Consider the following 22,580-nt stretch of genomic DNA (forward strand, 5'->3'; position numbering starts at 1 on the left):
GCTGAGCCACCCAGGCACCCCTCGATAATGTGTGCTTTTATATGGCATTTGTTTCTATTGACTTATATTATTATTTATAGTAGAGTGCTACATACCTAATTAACATGTTTTTGTTTGATCTTGATAATAAACTGCAGTATAGACAAGGTATCACATTTTTTTTTTCAGAATGTAATGGTTAGGTACACCACATACAAACAGGTAAATGGATGGATCTGTGTTTCCTCTCTATATAGTGCAATGGAAGAGAGAGGATGCTGGCATCAGATTGCCTGGGTGTGAATCCTGGAACTACCCTTTACTTCAGCTGTGTAACTTTGAGCAAGTAGCTAATTCTCTCTCTTCCTCCGTTTGCTTATCTGGAAAATGGGGATAATGATAGATCCTAGTTTCTAGTTATATTAAAAAGATGAATGAATTATTATGTGTAAAGAGCTAAGACCCTTGACCAGCACAATAAATGGTCAATAAAGGTCAACTTCTGTCATTACTATTATTACTCTTATTAAAGTCAGCCAACATGTCCAGACAAATAACTTTGAAGTGAATAATCACTATAGCTGGGGATTTGTAAATGTCTTAGAGTTCCTTTTCAATATCACTGTGATTTTTTTGGTATTTAAGGTTCAGTAACTTTAATATTAATATTGTTTATATTTTAAACAAAATAATTCTGAAAATTACCATATTTGCCATTTAGAGCATATGTCCATTTTCCCATCTGAGTTAATACAAATAGTTCAGTAAGCCAGTTTTTTTTTTATCTCATGTATATATATTCTTTTTATTATATGGGCTTCAGGTATACATTATAATCTGACATCTGTATACCCTACAAAGTGGTTACCCCCCAAATCTAGTTACCATCTGTCACTCTACATTTGACCTTGTTTTCCTCTTTCACACATCCCCCTACCCCCTATTCTCTATGTCTATGAGTTTCTCTTTGTTTTGCTTTTGTTGGTTTGTTTTGTTTTGTTTTGTTTTGTTTTCAGATTCCATATATGACTGAATCATATGGTATCTGTCTTTCTCCTTCTGACTTACTTCACTTAGCACAGTATCCTCAAGGTCCATCCACGTTGTTGCAAATGGCAAGATTTCATTCTTTCTTATGGCTGAGTAATATTCCACTTCACATTCCACATCTTTATCCCTTTGTCCATTGATGGACATTTAGGTTGTGTACATATCTTGATTATCATAAATAATGCTGCAGTGAACATAGGGGCATGTATGTCTTTTTGAATTGGTATTTTCATTATCTTTGGATAAATACCCAAGAGTAGTATAGCTAGATCTTCTGATAGTCCTGTTTTTAAGTTTTTGAGGAACCTCCATACTGTTTTCCACGGTGACTGCACCAGTTTGAGTTCTCACCAACAGTGCACAACGGTTTTCTTCATTTCACATCCTCTTCAACACTTGTTATTTTTTGTCTTTTTGATAATAGCCATTCTAGTGGATGTGAGGTGACATATCACTGGGGTTTTGGTTTAGATTTCCCTACTTATTAGTGATGTTGAACATCTTTTCATGTGCCTGTTAGCATCTGTATGTTTTCTTTGGAAAAATGTTTGTTAGATTCTTTGCCTTTTAAAAAAAATCAAGTTGTTTTTTGTTGTTGAGTGGTATGAGATTTTTAAAAAAGATTTATTTATTTATTTGAGAGAGAGAGAGCACAAGCAGGGGGGGAGCTGAGGGAGAGAGAGAGAGAATCTTGAGCAGACTCTTTGCTGAGCAGGGAGCCTGACACAAGGCTTGATTTCATGACCCTGAGACCCGGACCTGAGCCAAAACCAAGAGTCAGGCACTTAACAGACTGTGCCACCAAGGCATCCCTGTATGAGTTCTTTATATATCTTTGATATTAACCTCTATCAAATACATATTTTGCAAATATCTTCTCCTATTCAGGAGGGTTTTTCTTTAATGATGGTTTCCTTTGATATGCAGAAGCTTTTTAATTTGATATATTCCCATTTGTTTATTTTTGCTTTTGTTTCCCTTGACTTTGAAGTCTGATTCGCAAAAGCATCACTAGGACCAATGTCACAAAGCTTACCACCTGTGATTTCTTTTAGGAATGTTATAGTTTCAGGTTTTACATTCAAGTACTTAATTCCTTTTGAGCTAATTTTTATATATGCTGTAAGATATTGGTTCAGTTTCATTCTTTTGCGTGCTACTGACCATTTTTCTCCACACCATTTATTGAAGAAACTGTTCTTAGCTTCTTTTTCATTAATTAATTGTCCATATACGTGCAGGTTTATTTTGGGGCTCTCAGTTCTGTTCCACTGATCTGTGCATCTGTTTTTATCCTGGTACCATGCTGTTTTGATAACTAGAGCTTTGCAGTATAGTTTGAAATCAAGGGGCATAATACCTTCAGTTTCGTTCTTTCTCAAGATGGCTTTAGCTATTTGGGATCTTTTGTGATTCCATATGAATTTTAGAATTATTTGTTCTAGTTCTATGAAATTTGCCATTGGACTTTTGATAGGGATAGCACTGACTCTGTGGATTTCTTTGGCTAGTATAGACATATTAACAATATTAATTTTTCCAACCCGTAAATAAGCCAATCTTTTAAAATTCACATTCGTGTATAGCAAGTAGCATTACATAATCAGTATAATTGTTCTTTACAAGAATTGTAATAGATGTGTCCATGGAAATAATAACATTAGCAGTAAATTTTCTTCCTAAGTTGTTCATCTAAGGGGTGATAGATTTCCCTTGAGCTTCTATACTACCTTATATACCATTTTAGATGCTTTGCCCTTTTGGAAAACATCATCTTCTAATGAAATGCATTTTAACATAAATTTGTATATGATGCTACAAGAATTTTCTTTTCAAAGACTAACCTAATTTTCTCTCTTTTGGCCAGAATGGGGCAGTATGATCACAAAATTTTTCTCACTATGCTCAAAGACACATGACTGCAGTGTGGTAACAATTGCTCCTCCCAGCTTGTACTTGCAGAATTTAGTTAGCACATTTCTGGCAGCATAGTTTTAAGGGTGATAGAGACAAAGGAGAATATATATCAGCTCTGTGTTTCACAGTAGTTCAATGAAGTTCTCTTAGAGCACTCTCTGGTGTAAATTGAGCAATACACATCTCTGGGCAATGCAGAAACTACTTCTCCAAGTTCACAGACACAGGCTGAACCTGCCCCTGATGTGGATCAGTGCAGTAGTTACTCATTAGCAATTATTAAACTTCGTAAAATGCTTCCTCCCCTTGACCTTACTTTATCTTATAAATTTTATTTTTGATAAGGAAAACTCCTGAGAAATCTCTTGTTTTAATGTCTGAAGAGTGAGAAAAGCATTTCTCTCAGATATTTGTATATATCAAATAAAGATGATTACTGTAAATATACATTCCAATTTTTACGGTCAAGGTGCCCCTAGTGACTGTGTTATTTTCTTTTTGAGTGACCAGTCTGCAACCTGTTAGTTAAATTGAAGAGTTCAGTATTCTAGAGATTATGGTTTGCCTGAAGGAGAGATTAGATGCAAAATTATTGTTTTGCTGGCTTTGCATTTATGGATGTTTGAAATAACCACAAGCATCTTCAAGAGTCTCATGCACCTCTACACATTGTGGAGACAGTTTGGGTTTACTGTTAACCCTGGTTCTTTAATGAGGCCAGAACTATTAAGCAAGTGCTTTTGTAGCCAAATGCTCTACCACTGAGCTATACCCCCAGGCAAGTGCTTTTGAATCCATTTTCTCTCAATCTTTTGCTGCTATTGTTTTTGTTTTTTATATCTGCTTGTTGGGTTAAAACAATGAAAAAGAATTATGCACAAGAATTAAATGTCATCGTCAAGATTTTAACCTAACTGGCATCACACTGGAACTTAGGAATGGTTTACTTTATGGTTCTGTATTTTTAAAAAATACGATAGCATTACTTAATATTAGAAAACTGAACATATGTTTTCTGGCATTCTACAGTGCAGTTTTTAAAATCGTAAGCCTACAGTGTTGTTTGGCATTCAAACCCATGGGACTTCGAACGCTACGTGTTTTATGATGTATGACTCACGCTAGTTCTAACAGGAGTTTTTTCATGTATTAAAAGGAAAAAACAACTACCAGATTTTAACTAAAGTATTAAAACTGCTGCAGCTTTTGGTACCACCAACAAGAGTTCTATTGTTAGTGAGAAAAGATTTACCCCCAGGGTGTACTCCCCTCCCCACCTGTCCCAAGAGAAAGGGTGCCTCACCAGGGAAGATGACTCAGTCCCTACTGGTGTATTTGCTCAATAGTGGTGAGTACAGAATAATTCAACAGCATAATGCCCTGCAAAAATATCAAATTCTACAATGAGATCTTATTGTCTATTGATAAAGAAAAAAATGTATAGTTGAACAACCTGGGGTTCAGGGATGCCAATTGCCCCTCTTCCAGTCAGAAATCCACATTTTAACTTTTGACTCCCCCAAACTTAACCAGTGATAGCCTACAGTTGGCCAGAAGACTTAAGGATAACATGAACAGTCAAAGAAAACATATTTTTATGTTGTATGTATTACATATTGTATTCTCTCTCTCTCTCTCTTTTAGATACAGAAAGAGAGAGAGAGAGAGAATGAGTAGGGGAGAGGGGGAGGGAGAGAATCTCAAGCAGACTCTCTGCTGAGTGCAGAAGTGGGGGGCAAGATGTCTTGATCTCACCACCACGAGATCATGACCTGAGCTGAAATCAAGAGTCAGACACTTAACCGACTGTGCCGCCCAGCTACCCCTCTATACTGTATTCTTACAATAAAGCAAGCTAGAGAAAAGAAAATTATTTTAAGAAAATCAGAAGGAAGAGAAAATACATTTACATTGCTGCACCATATTTATTGAAAGTAATCCACATGTTAAGTGGACTTGTGCACTTCAAATCATGTTGTTCAAGGGGTAGTTGTGTTCTCTATCTGGCTTTATTTTGAATTCACTCCAGATCCAATTTCCGGGAAAACGTCCTGTGCTGGGGTCACAACTGCGCACAACAGCCTCCACTTGAAGCAAGGGAGAAATGACACCATGATGCTATTTCATCTGTTTCATTGACTCTAAAACAGCGGCAATTTTAAAATACATCTAGCTTCAGAAATGTTAAAATGTGGGGGATAATGTGTCTTAGAATTAATGAAATAGTCCCCATGAAAAATAGAAAGAAAAATCACTTACAATTTTGCTCACCCAGAGACAGTCACTATTAATTGATTTAGTCAATTAACTGATTTAGTCATACTTCATATAATACAGAGTATTGTAATTGTCTCATTGTTTTGCCTGTCTGCCTGCCTTTTGGATGGTGAACTTCTCAGGGGTTCAGGACATGTTTTATTCACTGTTATCCCAGGTCCCTAAGTCAGTGCAAGCTAAGATGTAGGAGCTCAGTAAATATTTTTGATTCTGTGATCTGAGAAACTGGAACTGCTTCAGTCCGCCTTCAGTCTTCAGAATGCATTCATTTATTTATTCATTCATTCATTCAGTCAGTCAGGCATGATCCTGTTTTTGCCTTAAAACTTTCTGAGTTGTGTGAGCTTCGTCCAGTTGAGGAATTCATGAAGAATGATCTTCCTAAAAAGTAAATCTGAAAATAATACTCCCAGGGTCAGAATTCTTTATTAATTCCTCATGGTTTTGATGATGAAGTTTTATTTTCTTTTGCTTAACAGCCAGGCACATTATGAAGTGACTCTAGCTTTCCTCTCTATCCTCAACGGCTATGACTCCAGCTCTGCAAATGTTTCTCTGTAAATGACAAGATAGTGAATATTTTGGGCTTTGCAGCCCACACAATTTCCATTGCTCAATTCGGACTTTGTATCAAGACAGTAGCAATAGATAATACATAAAGAAACCTGTGTGGGTGTGTTTCAGTAAAATTTTACACAAGTTGGGGTGTGCTGGATTTGGACAGTGGGCTGTAATTTGCCAGCAGCTGGTCTACTACATATATCTAATTAAGACATCTAAGTTACTTGCCACTTTCTACATATTAGATCCAATTACGAAGTCATCAAAATGGTGGATCAATATGATGTTCTATTGGATGCCAAGAAGAGCAGTATCTCTGCTGGGTAGATGATGGCCAATAGTAAAAGAGTTTACCTAAAGATGTACTCTGTTGTTTCTGCTGTGTAAAATCAAATCACTTGACGTTGGTATAGAGTGTTTAATCTCAAAATGTATCTCCAGGATCAGTAGCACCATCATTCACAGCCTCCAGGGGCCAGCTAGCAGAGGACTTTTAAAAATGCTGGGATCCCTCTGACCAATGTTTTCACCAGGATCTTTAAAAAGAGATTCCTCTGAACTCTTGGGAATGGTCATGGGGGTAGGGTGGTGGGCATGTCATACATAAGGTAAATTTGTCCTAACATTTCTGGTTCTTCAAACCTTTCTATTCTTCTGAGACAGTATACAAGAGATTTGGCATCTCAACCTCAGTAAGGATAGGCCACTGTTGAACGAGGACATCAAAGAAACTGTTGTGAGACATAGCTATGAGTTAACACATTCAATTCAGAATCTCTGCTAGGCACATGACACCAATAATTCCAGCCTAAACCAAAGTTCTATTTTATTTTCCTGGGCCTCACATCCTTAGAAATGGCTTCCACACAGATTCCCTTGGTTTGTTCCAATATAACTTAGAAAAATCCTGCCATTCTACAGAAGGAGAGGCAGATTTGTACATAGTTAGCTGCAAAATGTTGAGATGAGTCTAGTTACGGGTCTTCATGTGAATAAACATCTTCTTGCTAGATTTTACTTGTATCTGTCACTCGGCTTGGGTCTGATCTTCAGGAAAATTAATTTTCAGGCTCATATAAAATCTTTCTGGTTTTTAACTATGACTGACCTGCAAGCTTTAGCTCCAGCTTATAGTTTTCTTTCTGCAAGTTTCTAATATGTCCAGAAACAGCCATCTCCCATCACAATCCTTTTTACTCCCCTATGGAGAGAGTCATTTTATTCTCTATGAAACTTGAGTCCTTTGAGAGTGACTCCCTCACAATCAAGCACAGGTGATAACTTAATTGATTATGATATGACTGCCAGTCATCTGTTACTGGGATTCCATTTTCCATGGTTGGAGAACTCAGCACTGCATGCAAGGCCAAGACATAACCAAACCCAGAATCTTTGAAACCTGAGACCTACTTCTGCAGCCAAATACTTCATCAGTCAGGTGTGGTCAGGAAAATCAGAGATTATAATACAGGTGTTGGAAGGCTGAGTAAGCAAAAAGGGAATCCAGAAGTAACCCAGGAAAACTCACTATAGGAAGAGCTACTACCCCTAACACTGGGAAACAGAAGAGGTCAGGGTCATCTGAATCTAAAGAAAAAGAGAACCAAAAAAGTAAATGAGAGGCTGGGGCTCATGGAGCCTGGTTCAGGGAGTTCTAGAAGGCTGAGAGCTGTGAGCGTGCTGCAGCAGGTGCAGTGACAGTGCTGACAAGGACAGTAAGTGGACAGAAGGGGTCGCCTCTTCTCTCCTTCTGATGTTCACTGTCTGCTGGTGTCCCCTTGCAGCAGACTCAAGGAGAGAGGAGTTGGCAAGAGACAAATGTGGCTTGCAGATCCTTGACCCCCAGCATCATGGGACAGAGCTGAGCAGAATAGATTTAGATCTGGGACCAATAGTAGCATAACTAGGACCCCATGGAAAGAGGGAGGAGCAGCCAGAGGAAACAGTAACCACTCAAACCCTGACAGAAAGAAATGTAGCACTTTCAAAGAACAGAAGGGAAGCCAGCAGATGGACCAGGAACATAGCGAGCAAGCGAGTATGTGAGAAGAGGGTGGGGAGATCACCAGAGCCCATATTGTATGGGACTTGCTAGACTGTGCTAAGGTGTTTGGATTTTACTTTTTTTTTTTTTTTTTAAAGATTTTACTTGTTTACTTGACAGAGAGAGAACGAGAAATCACCAGCAAGCAGAGCGACAGGCAGGGGGAGAAGCAGGCTCCCCACTGAGCAGGGACCCCCCATTTTGGGACTCGATCCCAGGTCCCTGGGATGATGACCTGAGCTGAAGGCAGACACTTAACTGACTGAGCCATCCAGCTGACCCTGGATTTTACTTTTAATGCATTCAAACCTTCTTTCTTCTTTTTTACTTGTTAAATCCTATTCAACTTTAGAGGCTCAGCTTATACGGAAGGCAACCATAGTTTCCCAGTGATGTCTTATATGGAATGGTAATTGCCTGCTCACTTTTCTATGTGCACTGCTATACTGCAAGCACTGTGAGGGGACAGAATTTGTCTTCCTGGGGCGCCTGGGTGGCTCAGTGGGTTAAGCTGCTGCCGTCGGCTCGGGTCATGATCTCAGGGTCCTGGGATCGAGTCCCACATCAGACTCTCTGCTCAGCAGAGAGTCTGCTTCCCTCTCTCTCTCCCTGCCTGCATCTCTGCCTACTTGTGATCTCTGTCAAATAAATAAATAAAATCTTAAAAAAAAAAAAGAATTTGTCTTCCTGATAGCAGTTATATTCTTAGCACCTGGCAGAGAACCTTGGCACCTGCTCTCACTCTCTCTATATGTTTATTTAGTGAGGTGATCAATGAATAGACCATCTACCTGGGGTGAGTCTTCCTTGACCCATTTCCTCAGTGATTTCATGTATTCTACCACACTGTCTATAACTCATTGATTTAATTGTCTCCCCACTAAAGGGAAACTTTGAAGACCGAGATAATTACTTACTACTTGATGGTATTTTTCCAGTGCCTGGCACTTAGTATATGTGCATTGCATGAATGAAGACGTGAATGAATGAAGACGTGAATGAATGAACGAACACATGAACAAATGAATGAAACAACCAAATAACTGGAGATCAATGCGGACGCGTGGGTGTTATCTGCAAATGGGTAGAAACTGAAAACAGTGAATCTTTTCTCTCTCCCTCTCAGCTCTCTCCCTTTGTTCCTTCCTTTCCATCTTTTTAAACATCAGTCTGCAATATCTGAAACCACAGAAAAGACAAATCAGATAAAAACAAAAATGACCAGTAAATTCTATAAACAGGTGACTGTAGGAAGAGTAGCCAGGTGTGACAATTTCAAGCTGGCTGCAGAGAATGGATACATTGTTTAAAGAAGCTTGGTTATAAAGAGAAGGAGAAAAAAATTTTGATTCCTATAGCTAGAGAAGAATATAATTCAGGGGAAAATTTAATTAAAAAAAAAAAGGCTAGATTAAAAAAAAAAAAAGCTAGATGTAATAGGAAAATTCCAAGAGGGAGCCCTTGAAGAATTACTTTTGCCATCAAAACAGAAGTCAGGAGTTAGAATTGAATGTAGACACAAAGTTGAAAGAATGCTTTCCATGCCTTCATTTTCTCTGGGAAATAGGAAGGAAAGCGATATGCAAGAGTTACCCAATACATGTTGGGTGGGAGACATGAATGGGAGAGGGATGACACAGGAAAGCTGGAAAGACAGCCAGATGAAAATGACATTTCTGTGGCCTCAGTCCATGTTGTTGTGACATTTTCTGAGCCCGAGTAATCTGCTGGATATCCCAGGAGGGCAGAGAGATGGTTGGAATGATGCGGGTTGAATGTTGCTGGGCATCTTTGGCAAAAAGCCTCAGGACCCAGGAAAGTCACTGGAGAGGGACAGAGGGAATTGAGAAGGATGTCCTAAGGAGGGAAAAATTAAGAGGTCATACACTGTAGGTCTTGAGGTCTAAGAATAATATATGGATGGGTCCATACACACATGCCCCTCTCACTAGGTGTGTGTCACATCACTGAATATCTTCAGACCCAATTTCTACTGTGCATAGGAAGGTGATGAAATTAGACTAAATAATCTCTATTTTATTTTTATTTTCTTGGTTCTCACGTCTGATGATGCTGTGTTTGTCCTGGATGCTTATAGGTTGTGAAGAGGAAGAAGCAAGGCACTAGTTAAATTCTAAAAGGGCCATAGTAAAATATTTTATAGTTATTTCACATAATTTAAGTTGTGAAATGTGTGAAGTTTGGAGTGTGAAAATGTATGTAAAAAATGTATGTGTACAAACTATGGTGTAAAAGTCATATATTCTTAATATAGTATGGGGGTTGAAGGTATATGGCTTATCTCAGGAATAAAAGCTATATAGAACACTGGAAATAATAAAATCTGAAAATTTCTAAAAAGTCAGGAACATATTGGGTAGAAAGGTAAAGCACATTACAGAATAATGGGAACAATGGAAGGAAGGGAAAACAAAGATTTGCATTTATTTTTAAACATCTAGGTTTGGCAGGTATTGGGAATTAAAATATTAAATAACTTAAATAAATATTAAAATAATTTATAATGTAATATATAAAATATAACATGATGTATAATGTATGATAAAATTGTATAATAAATGGGTGGGGGCGCCTGGGTGGCTCAGTGGGTTAAGCCTCTGCCTTCGGCTCAGGTCATGATCTCAGGGTCTTGGGATCGAGCCCTGCATCGGGCTCTCTGCTCAGCGGGGAGCCTGCTTCCTCCCCCCGCTCTCTCTCTGCCTGCCTCTCTGCCTACTTGTGACCTCTGTCTGTCAAATAAATGAATAAAATCTTTTAAAAAAAAATAAATGAATGGGTGAGTTGATTTCAAAAATAAAGGGGCCAAAATTAAAAGGTGCTGTTCTCCATGTAAGCCCCCTGAAGGTAGAGGCCATGCCCATTTGATTTGCCACTGTCTTTTGGGAAAATAGCTCTGTGCTTCACATTTGATTTTGGTCACCAGATATTTGAAGAACAGGAAAATAGATGTAAGATGGTACTGTTCCCATTTTCCTAAGGTACAAAGAGATGAATAGGAATAACAAATTGAACCTGGAATTTCTAGAATTGTCTTGGTTGTAGAACAGAGTATGTGACCATTATGAGACCAAAGTAATCACTAAGATTATTAAATAATCACTAACGGAATAACATACCTAATGTCTACTGATAAAACGGTAAGTTTTTGGTGACCTCTGACCACACCATATCAAATATATTGATTGTGTCTTATTAGACTTCTTTTCTCTTAAAGTCCTTAAAATGCCTTCAAACTATATTACATATCCTTTCCCATTCAAGGACACAGTAAGAAGACATCTAATTATTCTTACATAAAACTAGACTTATATACTACTCTCTCCAGCACTCAGTCTTATATTGTATCCAGTAAATAGTGGAATGAAAAATTTTAAGACTAGCAAGATGTAATTTGTAACTGATGTCTTTTTACTGTTGTTGTCAAGGCCAAAAAATAGTATTTCATCTTCTATTGAAGTGTAAAATCATTTACTCTAAGTACTATGTCTATTGGTAGATTCTTGTCAGTTAGAAAAGAAGATAGGGAAGTAATTGAATTGTGTAAGGTGCAAAATAAGCAACAATAGCATGGGATAAACTCATTAAATTAATGGTATGAATTATCTTCATAATCAGTGATGGAAATGATATGGTACTTCTCTCAGAGAAGAAGTGAAACCACACACACAAAAAAAATGGGAAGCATTGTTTTCAAAATGTATGCCAACGTGGTACCACATTTCTCACTCCAGATAGGAGACTGAATACTAAATAGAAAATAAAACAAAAATATGCATATAAGCAAGTTTATGTGCTTGCCTCCTGCGATGGAGAAGAAACAGAATACCGTAAGTGAACACAAGCTTTTAAATAGAGGGTTGATCTAAAGAAATTGTCATTTGCCCCGTAAGCTTACAATTATGTCATTAAATCACAATCAGGGGTGTTAGAAGGAGTAATTAGGAATATATTGTAGGGTTGCACACTCATAAGAAATTTTTTATGAGAGGGAAAAAATCCAAAGCATTCACTGTGGGGAAGTCTCCTAAGACTTTTGAAAATCAAGCATTTCAGCCCATGAGGCTTTTATTTAGCAAGAACAGCCAAAAGAGGGGTGTGTGTGTGTGTGTGTGTGTGTGCGCGCGTGTGTGTGTGTCTGTGTGTGTTTTACCTTAATTTGAAGGTTGTTTAAGCATCCTGACTTTTTCATCTCTGATCTAATGTGTTCATTGGAAAAAGAAAAGGAAAACAGAAGAATGGTTTCCAAAGAGATAATTACTAACTTTTTCTTTATATTTTTCTTAAGGAATCAATTCCAAGTTTCAGTTTGAGATCATGGCAGGTGCTTCATCTAAGTTGTTCAAGATAAATCCTGACACTGGAGAAATAGTGACCACCACCACACTTGACAGAGAAGTTTGGGAAGTTTTCACCCTTCGAGGTAAGGGATGCCTGACTATGCTAACGAACAAAAGTGGTGAGCAGGAGGTTAGTGGTTTTACATGTCTGTAGTGTGTCTTTATGTAAACTGTTATTGACCCAGTGCTACCCAGTTAGTGTGTGGTCTGACGCGGTCTAGTTGGGGTGGTATATTTTCAGCATCAATTCATGGCCACAGTCTTTGCCATCTTTCATTTCACATTAGTTCTCGTACAAGATGGAGGAATCCCTTCGTTATCTGGCACCACGACGGTTCTCTGTACTGTAGAAGATGAGAATGATCACGCACCACAGATTATGGTTCCTGGTCATGACATTGAGGTTCTGGAAAACCAGGAGTCAGGAGTTGTCTACACTGTTTTGGCTTCTGATATGGATGCTGGCAATAATGGAGCTGTCAGGTATCATATAATTGGTAAGTATTTTCTCTACTAAAATTCTCCTCAGGACACTAACTGAGTTGACACACTGGTAGTCATTCTGTATTTGGTGTCTATTGCAGTGTCTACAAAATACACACTCTGTAAGAGCTACTGGGGGCCATGTGTGTCCTTTCCACGACAGCCTGAGACACTGGCTTCCAAATTCTTTTTTTTTTTCCCCCTGGCTTCCAAATTCTTAAATCTCCCCTCAGCAATCTTGTGAATTTTTCTGTGGTAACATTAGTGGGTGTGCAGATGGAACATAAACAACTTTTTTCTACTTACGTGTCTTTTATAGGATCACTAACATTTTTATTATTTTGAGCCAGCAAGACTTCTGTTAGTCTTTTCTTAAGTGGAACCTAGAGAACACAGAGATCGACAGTTCCCAGATCTGAATACCAGTAAAACACTTAAAAATTACAACCATACCCCACCCCTGACCAGAATCTGTAGGAACTTCTACCCAGAAGATAATTTTGTGATATGACTCCCCTTGGATCAGAGGCATAAAAATTTCTGGCAAAATAATGTTAGCATTTGTATGGGGAGAGCCACATCTTCTTTTTTTTTTAAGATTCTATTTTTTTATTTGACAGACAGAGATCACAAGGAGGCAGAGAGGCAGGCAGAGAGAGGGAGAGGAGGAAGCAGGCTCCCTGCTGAGCAGAGAGCCCAATGTGGGGCTTGATCCCAGGACCCTGGGATCATGACCTGAGCGGAAGGCAGAGGCTTAACTCACTGAGCCACCCAGGCGCCCCATACATCTTCTTACTCATCTAAAAGAAAAAGCGATTTTTTTTTGGTATATGTTAGTGTGCACATAGGATGATAGGAGTTGAGAGAGTAATGCTTCAGAGACTGCATCTGATGGGGAGAAGTTGCTTTTAGATCTTGTAAGAACAGCTTTGGGACTAGCTTCTGAAAGCTATCACTTTCTATATGCTAAAAATTCTATAACCAGTGACATTTTCTATGTGCAATCCATTTTACTCCAAAATGAGAACAGCTTTATTGCTTTTTTGCCTGATTATAAAAATGATATATAATTGGTTTAGAATATATATACAGATTTACGAAAAACAACAGTAGTAACATAAAATATTTGTATCTTGTGGGGGTAACTCATTTATTATTTTGAGCAACGCTTCTCCATGAACCTGGGTAAATGGAGACATCAATTTTACATATATTAGATAATTTATATATGCTCTTTTATTACCTCATTTTTTAAACTCATTTTTAATATGCTATGTGAACCTTTCATATCGGTAAGCATACATATATGTTAGCATTTCTAATGATGTCTCTTCTTACCGCATATGTAAAATATCACTTATTTCATCCATCGCCTTTTATGGTCTTTTAGATATTGACCATTACAGTAGTCTTATTATTATAAAAATGCTGCAGTTGAACACTTATCCAATTATTTCCTTATGATAAATGTAAGTGGAGTTATCATGTCCAAGGGCATATATATTTTAAATGTTTATGTGTATTGTCATACTTTCATCCAGAAGAATGCTATCCTTTCAAACTAACTTGTATAGATAAGCCCAGTTACTTCTCTTCTGCCTGTTCCATTGGGTACTTTCCATTGTAAACTCTTCTTGTTTTCTAGAACTTTCCAAACAATCTGTGATGAAGGACCAGGGTTTGAATTTTTTTAAAAATTTTTGATCTGTTGTGCACTGAAATTTTTGTGAAATACAATAAATATGAATTACTGTGAGGAAAAAAATACAAAGGCATACAAAAGACAAGCCCCAGTTTTTAAAATCTATTATGGTATTTTGCAGACATAAAATTATTCTGTCAAGCCTCTACAAGATTTTCTAAATGCTTTCTCCCAAATTCTGTGTGTATCTTGTCGAGTACCAATTACAAACAATCTGCAGAGTGCCACCCATTCCCTTTCACTGCATAAGGGTTTGTTTGCTCATTTGCTTCTTTTTCCCATACTGTCAAAGTTTCCCCTTCTGCTGGTTTTCCCCATCAATATTTACCAATCCTTCCCATCTTGAAAAAAGTCTTCCCTCAGATGCATCCCTTCACTGTCTCTTTACCTCCACAATCAAGCTTCTTAAAAATCGTTGTGTGCACTCTGGTTTCTATATCTCTACCTTACTTTCATTTCTTAGCCTGCTACAATATGTATTCCACTGAAATTGCCCTTGCAAAAAGACATTTAGGATCTTGTTGCTAAATCCAGTGGATCCAGGTCTTTTCTTAATTTAATTGTACTGCTTTATGGCTTTGTGAACAATGCCCTGGACACTTGGTCCCAACTTGACTTCAGAAAGTCACTTTCTCCTGATCCTTCGTCTGCCTTTCTCGACAAGCCTTCCCAGTGTCCTTGTTCTGTGGGTGGTCCTCTGACTTACTGGAGTTTCCAGGGGTGTTTTGTGCTTATTCTTTTACTTTGCTCATTGAGACACTCTTACTGCATCATTTCATCTGGTCCTCATCTTCAGCCACCACTGGCACCCCTATGTCTCCCTATCTTTGTCTGCATCTGAGATCTAAGTCCCATTAAAGGACTTTTTTAAAAAAGTAAAATAGTGACTTTCATACAAATATAAAATTAACAATTCCTGAAGATTTTTTCTTTAAGTCATTGATTAATGAGCAAAGTGAAAAGATGTTAAAATTGGTCCAAGGAGAATTCCAACACACACACACACACACACACACACACACACACACACACACACAGGAAATAAGGAGTTCTGAAATGCAGATGAGGTCTATCTGCAGGACAATAACCATTGATACTCCACTAGACACAATTAATTTGCATTTCTTGGACAAGAATCACTATTATCAGTTTTCAATAATTTACAGAGTGATAAAATATGTGGAACAAAGCTAATTCAAATAGCAAGGCCAGACCTGATATTCACTAATCTTTTTTTTTTTTCTTCACTCTAGCACACCCAGTTATCTTTTCCTCCCATTTCAAATTGTTTCACCTCAAGGACCCAGTTGTTACACCTAACAACATTGCATTACCAATGTGTCCCCAGCTGCATCCAGCATCACTTCCCTCCCACCATCTCCCATCACAGTCCGGCTTCTAAAGTCTCTGCCCATCCCTCGCTCAACTTACCCTTAGTGGAATCTTGAAAACCCATGTACTCTCAACGCACATATTTTTAAGTAATCAACTAAAAATTTTTTATTAGAAGTTTAATTAGTGTCTCTCAGAATATCTTAAATATTGACACATTATAATAAAGGCTATATCACCTTTTAAAAATATCAAATAGAATAAAAAATACTTTTTAAAAAATATATGCAAACAACTTCCCAGGCAAGGGAAAGCTCCCATTCAAGGCCAAGCCAAGCTTCTTACCTTCCCTCAGTCCCATGGGCCCTGCCCAAGCCAAGGTCACCTGCAGGGCCAGGCTCACAGCTGGGAGTCCTGTGACCTCAGACACTGAGAGATTCAGAAATCTTTCCAGAAGCACTCTGGACGTGCAAAGCCACCTGCCAAGGCATCATATTTAAGAGCCAGACCAGAGAGGATGCTAAAAGTAACAACGTTAAGGAATGTGGAGGGGCGCCTGGGTGGTTCAGTCAGTTAAGCATTTGCCTTCAGCTCCAGTCAGGATCCCAGGGTCTTGGGATTGAGTCCCTGAATGGGGATCTCTGCCCAGCAGGGAGTTTGTTTCTCCCTCTCTTTCTGCCTGTTGCTCTCCTGATTTTGTTCCTTCTCTCTTTCTCTCTCTCAAATAAATAAAATCTTTAAAAAGAAGAAAAAAGGAATGTGGAAAGACAAACTCACATGATTTTAGGTGATTTCTCAGGCAGAACAATTTTAGGAATAAGAATATGTAAACTGAGCTTCTGGAAATTACCTTAAAACTACCAGTTTCCAAATACTCCTTAGAAAACTTCATATAACCCCAGGGGTACTCTGACCTCATTTTAAACACAACTGGTCTAAACGCTCTTCACTCTTTCACCTAAGACCCATCATGATTCCTTTAACCTTCCTCCTTACTTTTCTCTTTGATATCTTTGGGATGTGTCCACTTCCTCTATGCATGTATTCATTTAGAACCTCCCGGTTGCTCAAGCTGCTTACCGTAATAGTCTCTTAACTTTTCCTGTATTCTAACCAAGCTTTGACATTGTCACCCAGCCCTCTTCCTAAAACAGAAATGTGATTCATGACCCTTTCCCTTCTAAAATCCTTCAGGAGCTCCCTATGGATGTTAAGGCTGACTCTTTGGCAGTACACACAGGATGCTTCGTGGTTTAACACCCTAAATTTATGTCTTCCCAGCTGCCAACCCTCTCCCTGCCCTCTCCATGCAAACACCCAGGGAACCCTGTGCTCTAGTTAACACTAAAACATTTGCAGGCTTTAAGTCTTCGTATTTCTAAAGCTCCCCTTAGACTCCCCCTCTGCCTAGAACACACTTTCCAAAACTTTTAGCCTGGCCCCCTCTGCTTTAGGAACCAGTTTTGATGCCACTCTTTCTAGTAAGCATTCCTGCCCATCCTAACACAAGACTGCATGTCCTTCGTGGTGCTTCTAGGCACCCTGTGTGTATGATTTTCACACCACACTTTAATATGCCAGTACTGACCCAAATTCCTCATGGACTGTAAATGTTTGGAGACAGGGATCACGCCTTACTGTCCTCACATTCTCAGCGTCTGACACACACATGGCATGTTCTCCTTAAATGTCTGCCGAGTGAATGAACCATTTTATCAATGACAAATGCCACAGAATTGTAGGTTTGTCTGATAATTCCTATATTTGGTATATATTAGTCATTTTTTAAAAGATTTTATTTATTTATTTGACAGAGAGATCACAAGTAGGCAGAGAGGCAGGCAGAGAGAGAGGGGGAAGCAGGCTCCCTGCTGAGCAGAGAGCCCAATGAGGGACTCGATCCCAGGACCCTGAGATCTCGACCTGAGCCAAAGGCAGCGGCTCAACCCACTGAGCCACCCAGGCGCCCCCATTAGGCATGTTTTATGAACAAAATACAAATGCAAGTCCCTTCTCCTCAGCCCCCAACACTACTTAATGGCTGTTGTTTTCTTGAATGCTGTTCTACTTCTTCCCCACATGCCACTGGCAGACTCCAGTAAATTCCCACCTTTTTTTTTAAGGTTTTATTTATTTATTCGACACAGAGAGAGAGAGAGAGAACAAGCAGGGAGAGCAGCAGAGGGAGAGGGAGGAACAGGCTCCCTGCTGAGCAGAGAGCCTGATACTGGGCTCAATCCCAGGACCCTGGGATCATGACTTGAGCCAAAGGTAGACACTTAAGCGACTGAGCCACCCAGGTGCCCAGATCATACTCTATTTGGAATAGTGTGTTTGATCCAAGAATATGTCCCTCATCCAAGATATGGCCAACAAGTCATTGAACTATATTTTTTCCTGACTTAATTTTTAAGTTAACTTTAAAATATCTTTGAAGGCTTTTTGTCTCTGTGTTCAGGTTTAACTTTTATTCTGCTTGGTACCATGGGCAAGAGTAAAGGGAAGATTTTTCTGGACACTACAGAGAAGAATAAAATGTTGTCATTCCTTATGTTAGGGAAGAAACAGACAAGTGTTCCCCTATCTCTTACAGAAGTGTTATGATTTGTGCACAAGGCACACGGGAGAGTGGAAGCGAATCTCACTTCATCCACAATACTAGTATCAACGTGTTGATTTTTTTATTGCTATCTAAAAATGGATGTTATATCCTGTTTCTTATCCCTGCCTGGTATTGTTTTATTTCAAATAAAACATACATTTTAATCATTTCAAGAGGAAAAATATATGAATATAAAAATTTGTAAATGCATACACAAAAATCCATACTGCTGCAAATCAGTCAAAGCAAGAGTTCTAATTATTTCAATTAAGAGAAAAAGTGAATTATATTATTTTGTTTATCCCCTGATAAAAGAGGCTTCATGAGGGCAGGACTTTATCATGTTCACTGTTATATCCTCAATACTTACAAAGATGTTAGGATATAATAATCATGAAATAAATATTTGTTGAAAGAACGAATCCTATACATATATATGAGATATATGATATATATCGTATATATGTATACATACTGTATATCATATATATAGGATATATACATATATATGATTGTGTATATATATACACAATCATATATATGACTGACACATATGACATATATGAATCATATATATGTATATATAGCTAGCAAAAGGCTGCTACTTCTTCAATTCGAATGAATGTTGAATTTGAATGTGTTTTATTTAACAGAAGGAAATACGGATGAATACTTTGCTATCAATGAGACATCAGGGGAACTCTCAACCACTCGCGCTTTGGACCGGGAGCAAGTCAGCCATTTCACCCTGGTCATCCTGTGCTCTGATCTGGGGGATCCACCGAGGAGCTCTCTAGTGCAGTTGCAGGTGAGGGTTTTGGATGACAATGACCATGGCCCGTCCTTCCCCACGCTGCATTACCAGGCCTCTGTGAGAGAAGATGCCCAAGTGGGAACAGAGGTTCTTGTGCTGTCTGCCATGGACAGGGATGAAGGTCTGAATGGACAAACTGAGTATTTCTTGGTGGATGAGGCTTCGGGTGCATTCACCATTGATGCCGTGGCAGGCACATTGAGAACCCGCTGCACCCTGGACCGAGAAGCCAGATCTCAGCATACTTTTAGGGCTGTGGCCAGAGACTGTAGTGTCCGGGGATCAAGAAGCACCACGGTCGTTATAAAAGTACATGTCACAGATGTAAATGACAATGACCCAGTTTGGGAGCAGAACCCCTTGGAGATTTTTCTTTCCCCCCAGTTACCTACTAACCAGACAACTGCTATTCTGACAGCCAGTGACCCCGACTTGGGACCCAATGGAACTGTCATTTTTAGTTTTGCAGAGACCCAGTCAGTGTTTTCTATTGATAAGTACACAGGAGAAGTTCAACTTCAGCACCACCCATCTTTGGAATGTTTCCCAATCTGGCTGCAGTTACAAGTTAGGGACCAGGGGGTCCCGGCTAGGACAACCACTGGCCTCTTAGTCGTTCACATGGAAGGAGAAGATGTAAAGATTTCCTTCAGCCACCATCTGTATAAAGGGAATGTGACTGAAAATTGTGACGCCGGTGAGTGTTCCCTTAAGTTTTTATATATTGTACCAGTTTGGGCAAAATGATTAAAACAGGATTATACAACAAGAGTACGATTGTGGGTTCAGTCACAAATTTCTGAGTTCAGCAAACTTTTGGTATGCCATTGTTCATCCATAGTATAGTATTAGAACAGTATCTTCAAATATAGTAAAATACACACGCACACACACACACACACACACACACACAAACCTTTAAAGACAACAGAGAGTAAAAATACTGAAAAATAAATCATCTAGGGCTTTTGACATTTCAGTTAACATCAGTTTACAACCTCAAAAAAACCCTTTATTTAAATGTATCTGAATTCCTTAACAAGTGTACATTTCCTAAAGTACATTCTTAGAAGTACAATAAAAAAGGAGGTATGTTGTGATTAAAGGCTTGGACTCTGCCTAAGTTTAAATTCGAAGTAAGCCATTGCGCCTCATTGGGTAGCCAAAGCTGTCTGAGCCTCAGTTTCCTAATCTATAAATTGGGGATAAGAATCATGCCTACCTCATTAGGTTCTGGGGGGTGAATAAGCCAGTTCACATAAAGCACTTAAGACAGTGTCAGACACACAGTAAGCATGTAGTAAGTAGAAACTACTATTACAGATATCATTATTCATTTTTATATGCTCAGCAGTGGCTTTTGAACAGTGCAGTAATATCTGATCCTCAAAGAATTCAGCACAGTTGAGACCAGGCTTTTGTGAACAGAAACTATTTTACCTAATAACGCTGGATTCTTTTCCAATAACTTCCTTACATTTATGCCATAACGGAAATGTAAATTAAAAAATCAATTTTAATTATCTTTCTAACCCCAAAGTGAAAAAACTTCCTGTAGATACTTGTAAATTATAAGACACTTGACCTGGGTAATTATATCTAACTAGAGAGTGGAGAGATCTACTGATTCTTTCCACCCACCAGACAAAGCACATGGACTCGAAGAGGAGGAGCTTGATTGCTAAAGGTGTGCAGTGTGCTGTGCATGTGCTCTTGGCACTTTTTGTTTGAGTTTTGTCATTTTGTCATGATTCAATTTCACTTTCTCCATACTTGCAGAGGCATTATTATTTTTTTTAAATTTCTTTTCAGTGTTCCAGAACTCATTGTTTATGCGCCATACCCAGTGCTCCATGCAATATGTGCCCTCCTTAATACCCACCACCAGGCTCACCCAACCCCACACCCCCTCCCCTCCAACCCTTAGTTTGTTTCTCAGAGTTCACAGTCTCTCATGGTTCGTCTCCCCCTCTGATTTCCCCCAACTCACTTCTCCTCTCCATCTCCCCATGTCCTCTGTGTTATTCCTTATGCACCACAAGTAAGCAAAACCATATGATAATTGACTCTCTCTGCTTGACTTATTTCACTTAGCATAGTCTCCTCCAGTCCCGTCCATGTAGATATAAAAGTTGGGTATTCTCCTTTCTGATGGAGGCATAATACTCCATAGTATATATGGACCATATCTTCTTTATCCATCCATCTGTTGAAGGGCATCTTGGCTCTTTCCACAGTTTGGTGACTTTGCCCATTGTTGCTATGAACCCTGGGGTACAGATGACCCTTCTGTTCACTACTTCTGTACCTTTGGGGTAAATACCCAGTAGTGCAATTGCAGGTTCATAGGGTAGCTCTATTTTTTTTTTTAAAGATTTATTTATTTATTTATTTCACAGAGAGAGAGAGACACACACACACACAGTGAGAGAAGGAACACAAGAAGGGGGAGTGGGAGAGAGAGAAGCAGGTTTCCAGCTGAGCAGGGAGCCCGATGTGGGGCTCGATCCCAGGACCCTGGGATCATGACCTGAGCTGAAGTCAGACACTTAACGACTGAGCCACCCAGGCGCCCCTCTATTTTTAATTTCTTAAGGAATATCCACACTGTTTTCCAAAGTGGCTGCACCAACTTGCATTCCCACCAACAGTGTAAGAGTGTTCCCCTTTCTTCACATCCTCTCCAACACAGGTTGTTTACTGTCCTGTTAATTTTGGCCATTCTTTTTTTTTTTTTTCAGTTTTACATGTTTTATTTTTTTTATAAACATATAATGTATTTTTATCCCCAGGGTTACAGGTCTATGAATCACCAGGTTTACACACTTCACAGCACTCACCATAGCACATACCATCCCCAATGTCCATAACCCTACCCCCCTCTCCCGACCCCCTTCCCCCCAGCAACCCTCAGTTTGTTTTGTGAGATTAAGAGTCACTTATGGTTTGTCTCCCTCCCGATCCCATCTTGTTTCATTTATTCTTTTCCTACCCCCAAACCCCCCACTTTGCATCTCCACTTCCTCATATCAGGGAGAGCATATGATAGTTGTCTTTCCCGATTGACTTATTTCGCTAAGCATAATATCCTCTAGTTCCATCCACGTCGTCGCAAATGGCAAGATTTCATTTCTTTTGATGGATGCATAGTATTCTATTGTACATATATACCACATCTTCTTTATTCATCTGTTGATGGACATCTAGGTTCTTTCCATAGTTTGGCTATTGTGGACATTGCTGCTATAAACATTTGGGTGCACATGCCCCTTCGGATCACTATGTTTGTATCTTTAGGGTAAATACACAGTAGTGCAATTGCTGGGTCATAGGGTAGCCCTATTTTCAAATTTTGGAGGAACCTCCGTGCTGTATTCCAGAGTGGTTGCATCAGCTTGCATTCCCACCAACAGTGTAGGAGGTCCCCTTCTCCACATCCTTGTCAGCATCTGTCATTTCCT

General features: G+C 39.0%; 1 protein-coding gene across 1 annotated transcript in view; it reads left to right on the forward strand.

Moving 5' to 3' along the window:
* Positions 1-22,580, forward strand: part of DCHS2 (dachsous cadherin-related 2) — a gene marked incomplete at both ends in the record, with an annotated part of 261,937 nt that overhangs the window by 181,281 nt on the left and 58,076 nt on the right. The window contains 3 exons of the mRNA XM_080796327.1: positions 12,135-12,269; positions 12,474-12,683; positions 18,959-19,816. Of these exons, the coding sequence (XP_080652453.1) occupies positions 12,135-12,269; positions 12,474-12,683; positions 18,959-19,816 (1,203 nt within the window). The remainder of the gene's footprint in view (positions 1-12,134; positions 12,270-12,473; positions 12,684-18,958; positions 19,817-22,580) is intronic.

Source organism: Martes martes (genome assembly GCF_963455335.1).
Source record: "Martes martes genome assembly, chromosome: 2".
Taxonomy (NCBI): domain Eukaryota; kingdom Metazoa; phylum Chordata; class Mammalia; order Carnivora; family Mustelidae; genus Martes; species Martes martes.